Raw genomic sequence first — 8,441 nt, 5'->3', positions numbered from 1 at the left:
TTAAAATGATTGAGAAAAGAATATTAGTAGAATAAATTCATCTAATCTTTATTTTAGAGCTCGCGAAAGAAAAGTGAAAAGACGATAACTTAAAAATTGAAAATCGAAATAATTATGCTATATGAAAAACATTAGCAACATTTTGCATAAACAAGTGTTAAAACTCTCTTTTATGTTGCAGTTTCTTTAATCAGTACATCGGTAACACTTGGATTAGGTATTCGACCCAAGGCATTAAATTGCGGCAAATATAGTTTAACTTTAGCGAAATGGCAACGCTAGGATTTGTTGCTGTTGGAAAAACGTGACAGGCGTCTCAAGACCAGAAGAGGAAAATGCGTATCTTCACTGTCATTGGCTGTATACCACGTGACACTCCCGAAACGTTTTTGGTTTTAGGCGCTATTTCTGGTTTTTCGCCAACTGCAATTGTGTTTCTCGCCAATTGTTAGCGGTTTGTTTAAATCAAGGATATTGCTTTTTTTTTATTATCAAAATGGATATGTTTAAATGTAAATCTTGCAGTTCATCTTTTTATGCGAAAAGATATTTGAAAGCGCATGAGAAGCGTATGCACAAAGAATACACGAATTTAAATAATAAAGTTGCACCATTTTCGTGTACGTATTGTACGAAGCAATTTTGTACAAAAAATTCTTTAGCTAAACATAGGATACGTATCCATAATATAAGGCGAAGTAATATTAAATGCGGCGAAGACGAATGCCGGGAACTATTTCCTACTACAGGAGATTTAAGATCTCACTTAGAGACTTGCCATAATTACAGCAATATGACCAAATGTATAAAACTGGAGTTTCAAAAAAAGCAAGGTATGCAATGAACTTTTTATTATTTTGTTTTCCTAGTTCAATTATAAATAAGCAAAATATATTGCGTAACTTCTGTATATAGCCCTTAATCTTTTTACATTAAAATTAATTAGCTTCATTAGAGCTAGTTCAGCAATACATTTGTTAGAAGAAACACCATATATATGGTATTATTAATTTAAGCTGTTTCAGCACACAAATATGCATTTATTTGAAAAAATTAACAAATTAATTACTTTGAAACATATAATTTCAGAACACTATAGTTTTAAAAATTAAGATTATTTTTCTGTGTGGCTGCAATCTGCATATTTTTATTTACTAATCAGATGCCCTTATTATGAAAATTTATACATTTATTTATTTATTAGACTTTTATTCATGGCTATCGGATGAAGAAAGAAAAACAAAGACTCATTTTGTGGTAGATTCATCTGGGCAGAAACATAAAAATTACACCAGGACGCTGTTTTGCTGTAATAGAAGTGGGACATACAAAGCAAAAGGCAAAGGTGAAAGACAGCTAAAAGCACAAGGGACTTCCAAAACAGGTTTCTCTTGCACAGCTACTGTCATACTAAAAGATTTTGGCAATCGTTTTGAAGCTGTATATTTTAAAGAACATTACAAGTATGAAAAATCCCTTTGTCATCTCCCTATTCCTAAACAAGAAAAGCAAAGTATAGCAGGCAAGTTATGTGTTAGACCGTATTTTGATTGTATTAATTTCTCTTAAATAAAACTATAATTACTTATGCAGTTGGAGCCTTTCTAGCTGTCATTAATATACAGGTGGTTCAAAATTCCAAAAGTGAATGAATTTTAATATTAATGAAGTTGATAACAAAAATCATTCATGGAAAATTCAGATTGGGAGAGAAACACGTGAGTGTGAAATTTAAAATTAGTCTTAACAGCAGACTTAATTTGCATAGATTTTAAATAAAATTATCAGCTTCTGAAGGAATTAACACATTTATAATTCTAATATCTTAATTTGTTATATTTCATTACTGTTTTATCTGAATGGTTCAATGTTTGTGTTTCTCTGTCAACTGCTTTTAATATAAATTTGGATAATTCTCTTGAAGAAGAGGGACCTTGAAAATGCTGAAGTTTGATTCAAAATCTAGATGAAACTAAGATTAATATTTTGCCTGATTTAAAATTATGATAAATTGTTTTCTCTTGTATTTATGAACAGCATATTAAATATTTATATAAAAGTGATTAATTATCTATATTTAAGTAACCTGAGATTTGTAACAATTTTTTTCTTATTATTAAATTAAGTATCATATTTCTTACTAATCTACTGTATAGGCATATTTGTAAATTTAAAGATACTTTTTTTATTCCATTAGTTTTTAGTATATAAGATACATCTGTCATGATATTTACATTTTTCAGTAACTATATTACACTAATGAGCTAATAGTCAGTTTAGAGTTTTTGCCAGTAATCTATTGTCACATTTGTGAACAGGTGGTGTGGCTACACCGGACGTTGCCAGAGCGGACACGTACAATTTCGCGACCAGAGCAGACACTTCGAAACTCATCGTGGTTAGAGCTGCACATCTTTTCCCCATCTTAGAACAGATAAAGGGTGCAGATAAATAAGTAAATAAATACTTTTAAAAATTGCAAATATAATTTAAAACAGTATTTTAAGTGCCAAATCTCTTTTACCGATGTTTTCTGTTTTTGCACTCGATTATCGAATTACAATGATAAATACATTTTTGCCAATCATATTTAATTATTTATATGTATTTAAATTGTTATGATATTATAGTGCGAATGCATTTTAAACATAGCGAAATGTAATAAAAATAAAAACTTTTGTGTAAATATAAAATGTAATAAAAATAAAAATTTCAGGGATTTTGTGAAAAACTGTATTTTAGAGTCAAATATTAGAACAGGTGCAGTTACCATAAAATTAATTAGCTGCATTAATTTAAGTAAAAATAAATATTAGAAGTAAAATATACAAAACAGATACTAGTAAATAAATACTAGCTATCCTTTATTATAAAGGCATAAATATAATTTACAATTTAGTCCAACCTAGTTACAAAACTTAAAGATTTTAGACATTTTTCTAAATTGTTTGATGTTTCGAATTCTTTTAGGATGTTTTTAATTCTTTCATCCAATTTTACATATGCTTTTTTCCTTGTTATTTCAGGGTCGCCTAATTCTCTGGCTTTCAAATTAAAAGACACTTTTTTGTGTTTCTTCTTTTAGTATTTTAACTAATAAGTGCACAATAGGCTGGTTTCTGCCAGTGATTGTGTTTAATTTAGAATTCCACCTTTCAACAGAATTATTTGTCTTATGATGCTGTCCATGTACATTCCGTATTTTAATGGGCATATTTTGATTTTCCATTCACTACTCGACAAAAGAATCAATGAATGTGGTAAGTTTGTCAATGCTAAAAGCTTTTTCCTATACAATGCTCTAAGTATCATCTACATGTTCTATTGGCAAGTAAGCTAAGGCAGAAATCATTCTACAGACATGTCTTATATCTTCGTTCTCTTTATATTCCTTTATTACACCCATTTCTCCCCATTCATCTTATGTCACAAACATTGATTAAAATGAAAGTTACAACCGAATATAGTCGAACTGGGAAATTCTAACATACAGCTATTGATGGCTGCGGCTTCAAAATCAAATTTTATAATGTCCGGCTTCTACTTAGGGTACCAACATTTCACTTCCTGAAACACTGCAACTTACGTTGCTTGTGTCTTATAAGGCAGAAATTCAAAAAGCACTGGATAAATATTGGTCTCAGTTGCTGTACTCCTTAAGTTGATGTTCAAATTTCAAAACACTTACTATTTTATATATTGTTGAAAGAATTGATTAGGGCAATGAAATGTTCATTAAAAAAAAATTTCAGTTGCAAGCTGATATTCTAATATCATACCATTGTTTGCATGGAATTCATATTTAGTAGGTATAAAATAATATAAAATTTTCTTTTCAAGTTCATATAAATGAAAAACTTTATTTTGCATATAGTATATATAATTTTTATCTCCTAATTATCTTTTTAAATTATTTCAGGTAAATTATTGCAGGGGGTGGAAGAGAAACGAATTTTGCAAGATGCAAGATTCTCTTCGAGAGATGATATTGAAACAAAACAGTTAATAACGAGAAAAGACCTGCATAACATTAAAAGGGATTTTGGTCTGAGCATTAATTCTAAAGGATTAATTTTAACAGATGATGAGACAAGTGTTTGGTCCTGGGTTAATACGATGTCGCAAATGGAATTCAACCCCGTTCTGATGTATAAACGTCAAGGAGAAAAATATGCAAATATAAACGAAAATGATTTCATGTTCGCAATAATGACAGAATTTCAAAAAAAAATGTTGATAGAATTTGGTAATGATAGAATCTGTATTGATTCTACACATGGAATTTCTGCTTATGGATTTGAACTTGTAACATTGCTTGTCGTTGATAAGTATGAAGAGGGCATACCAGTTGCTTTCTTAATATCATCAACAGTATCAGAAAAAAATTTTGGTAAACTTTTTTAACTGCATCAAAAAGATCATTGATATCAAGCCAAAGGTTTTCATGAGCGATGATGCTCCCATGTTCTATAATGCATGGGAGCATACATTTGGTTCTTGCCAAAAATTATTATGTGCTTGGCATGTGGACAGAGCATGGAAAGGTCATTTGAATTCTGTGCCAAAACATAAAAGACAAGCAGTGTACAAAACTTTAAAAACTTTAATGTATGAATTAGATGAAGAAATGTTCAACAAAATGTTAGAAACATTTTCTGAGCAACTATGTGAAGATGAAGACACGCGAGAATTCCATAAATATTTTATGACATACTATTTTGAAAGAGCCAAAATGTGGGCATACTGTTTCAGAAAAGGGGCTAAAATCAACACCAATATGTATGTTGAAACATTTCATCGGAAATTAAAATATATTTATTTAGATGGGAAGAAAACCAAACGGGTTGATAAATGTATCATCGAGTTAATTAATCTTGTCAATGATCAAAAGTTTGACACTTACATAAAATATAAGAAAGGAAAAATAACAAAGAAGACAACAAAAACATTTCAACGTCATAAAGCTGCTGAGCTTTTAAATGCTAACTGTGTAAAAAAAAATGATGTATGGGAAGTTTCATCAGAACTGGGAGAAAATTCTTATAAAATTATCAGAGATTATGTTTGTAATGATTTATGCCTCATAACTTGTAGACTTTGTTCATGCTGTTTAAAAGCTTATAAATGTACATGCCATGATTATTCTATTTTAAATAATATGTGTAAACATATACATTTTGTAATCATGTCTGAAAAAAAGACAGAACCTTATATAGGCCCTCTAAACAGAATACCTACTAGGAATAATTATGAATCTTTAACAGTAAGTAAAACATGCATTAGTGAACTTATTCAATCTTCATTTTCAATTTCTGAAAAATTAAACTGCATTGAAAATATGGACATTAATCTTGCTACACAAATAAAAAAGCATTTAAATGCAATTGAACATTTATTAGAAGTTCCTTTGTTAGATAAAGCACATGCTTCAATTTCAAAAGAACCAACAAATAAAAAAATTGTTCCTCAAAAGAGATTTTATTCAGTTAAAAAACGAAAAGTGTGTAAAAAAGTACAGTTTGGAAATCCTTCAACAGCAGAAAAAAATAATACCAAACCTATTTTATTAAATCAATTAATTGTTAATTCAGATCCCAGCTATGATCATTTGTATTGCAGTGAATTGAATGCCAAAAGTTTAAAAGTCACTAAATAATGTTTAAGAAAATTATGCTATTTAAGTATTTTTAAAATTTGTGTATTTATAACAAATTATTTGATTTTTATGTAACTAATCTGGATGTCTCATTTTAATTTAATTATGTATCTTATTATAAATTTAATAAAATTGTTATAACTGTTCTACTGTATATCTAAGCTATGCATTTATCCTATACTTAAAATCTACGCATACATTAAATCTATTTATAAAGTCATGCTTTATAATAACTATTCTACTGTAAATGTGAATTACACATTTATCATATACATAATCATTGTCCAGTTAGGTGATAGGATTGTTGATGTTTCTTTAAATAATGAGTCCAGATAAGCAGGATGGTATGAACAATTTATTAGGAGAATAGGCACAATACTATTACACACAGAACAAAAATGGCTGAAAACAAATCAAGGAGAATAGGGATATTTAGCAATTCACTTCTCATGAAATAAATTCTAAAGTTTCCTAAATCACTCTCTCAGGATAAACACTAACTTGTAATTCAGCTAACTGCAAAGTCTGGCACCTGATTCACAAGCTCTCTTGTTCTCAGACCCGTATTTATACTCTGCAGGATGTGTTATGCAAGATAAATGCAAAGTTCGTTATGACACGAAAAACTATTTTCGAAGCCCTGTGACCAATTCATCCAGAAGTTTCTAGAGCCATGCTGCAACAGGCATCTCAAGATAGATAATGCAAAATGCTTATCTTTACTGTCATTGACTATATCACATGACAGTCCTGAAACGTTTTTGGCTCTATTTCTAGTTCTCCTCCAACTGCGTATCTCGTCAATTGTTAGCAGTTTGTTTAAATCAAAGAGCTTGCACTTTGCTTTTATTACTGAGATGGATATTTAAACATATCCATATTATATAAATATTTAAACATAATGCAAATCTTGCAGTGCATCTTTCTATGTGATGAGATATTTAAAAGCACATAAACGTATGCACAAAGATACCGTCGCTAAAGTTACGCCATATTCGTCATCAATTTTAAGCAAACACAGAATATGCATTCATAACGTAATGTGAAAAAAATATTAAATTCAGTGAAGTAGGATGTCTAGAACTGTTTCTCACCACAGGAGATTTAAGATCTCACTTTTAAGTTAGTTTTAAGTCACTTTAAGATTAAGATTAAAGACTCGCCATAATTATAATAACATGATAAAATGTATCAAACTTAGAGTTCCATAAAAAACAAGGTTTGTAATGATCTTTTCCTTATTTTGTTCAATTATATTAATTATTATTAGTTCAATTATAAATAAGAAAAATATATTACGTGACTTCTGTATATAGCCCTTAAACTTTTTATATTCAAATTAAATAGCTTAATGAATACGGTGTTATTCATTAAAGCTATTTCAGCACACACATTTATTTGAAAAAACATATACAGTCAAAAGTCGTTAATTCGGACACCCATAATCCGGAATGATCTATAATCCGGACCTCAAAGCGACAACCTTTCTGCGCATGCGTCGCATTGACGCATGCGCGTAAGACCTTTACCGCTGCGAATTTGCGCGTGCGCAAAATACGTTTACGAATGCGCGTTTAACGTATAACGGACGGGATAAGCTAAGCTCAAATTATCTAATTATCTATTTCAGTTAATGTTGCAGTTTGCGTTGTTCCTTAATCTTCGAATTGGATCCGGCTTATTATTTTTTGCAGACTGTTAGAGCAATTTTATAGAAGTAAGCTTGAACTTTGGATTATGTCAAATAGAATTTTCGATATATATTTACTAATATGTAAAGGATATACAAAGCGAAAGTATCTTTCGGAGTCCATTACACAAAAAGTGGAATTGCTGCAAAAAATGGATAAAGGCATATATTTTGTTTATCTAAACTTTGACGCTTGTTTATCTAAACTTTAACGTTTGTTTATCTAAACTTTGTTTATCTTTAACAGGGCGTGCAATGAATTCACTATCCTTATCTTTAAGGGCAGATGTTTTTATTTTATTTGGCTTATAATTGCTTACTCTATGTAGTATTTCATCTCGATGTACTCCATCTTTGATATGATTTAAATCAAATGCCTCGTCATTATAATTCGCTTCCGATAGCGAAGAAAGTGACAGAGGTTATTGAAAACGAAAAAATTTCGATTGACAAATTAGTCGGTATTCTCGACACAGCAATTATAGGACGTGAACAGCGGAACTTTGTAACTGAACAAGAAATTATGTCTGTTTATTTATAGAATTAAAGAGAATGTATTATCACATAAAAAACGAATCAACTTAAACAACTTACATTGAAAGAAATGTTTAATAAAGTAAACAAATAAATATTAAGCTTTTTTTTTTTTTTTTTTTTTTTTTTTTTTGTAAATTTTGATACCCTTTAGATCATAATTGTTCTTTATTTCGTAAATTACGGTTTTATATTTTTAATTTTATAATTTCTGCATGCCATTTTACCAGATTTAAACTGATGATCTATAATCCGGAATCGCCGAAGTCCCGACGAGTCCGGATTAACGACTTTTGACTGTATATGGTATTATTAATTTAAGCTGTTTCAGCACACAAATATACATTTATTTGAAAAAATTAGCATACATTAATTACTATAAAACTTATAATTTCAGAACACTATAGTTTTAACAACTAAGATTATTTTTCTGTGTGGGTGCAATTTGTATATTTTTATTCTGTCTTATAAAAATTTAACAAAAAATGCAACTTATTTTTTTTATCTACTGCCATGTATAATTTGTTGTACTACTTGTTCCTTAATATGGAAAAGTTGTTA

General features: G+C 29.5%; 1 protein-coding gene and 1 pseudogene across 1 annotated transcript; both read left to right on the top strand.

Annotated features, from left to right (window-relative positions):
• Window positions 1–465: 465 nt before the first annotated feature.
• On the top strand, window positions 466–4,056 carry LOC146998597 (uncharacterized). Its single transcript, XM_085811202.1, has 3 exons — window positions 466–833; window positions 1,205–2,455; window positions 3,920–4,056. The coding sequence occupies exons 1-2, from the start codon at window positions 497–499 to the stop codon at window positions 1,567–1,569; spliced, it is 702 nt and encodes a 233-aa protein (XP_085667328.1). The 5' UTR covers window positions 466–496; the 3' UTR covers window positions 1,570–2,455; window positions 3,920–4,056.
• Window positions 3,179–5,810, top strand: LOC146998596 (uncharacterized; annotated as a pseudogene).
• The last annotated feature ends 2,631 nt before the right edge of the window (window positions 5,811–8,441 follow it).

The sequence above is a fragment of the Stegodyphus dumicola genome, chromosome 2 (genome assembly GCF_044657685.1).
Source record: "Stegodyphus dumicola isolate Sdum_Otavi_A_Nest chromosome 2, ASM4465768v1".
Lineage (NCBI taxonomy): Eukaryota > Metazoa > Arthropoda > Arachnida > Araneae > Eresidae > Stegodyphus > Stegodyphus dumicola.
This window is presented reverse-complemented; position numbering and strand designations above follow the sequence as displayed.

Coding starts and splice junctions, on each gene's coding strand:
- LOC146998597 (XM_085811202.1), top strand. CDS start 497: ATGGATATGTTTAAATGTAAATCTTGCAGTTCATCTTTTTATGCGAAA. Junction 834..1,204: donor GGAGTTTCAAAAAAAGCAAG/GTATGCAATGAA, acceptor TTTATTTATTAG/ACTTTTATTCATGGCTATCG.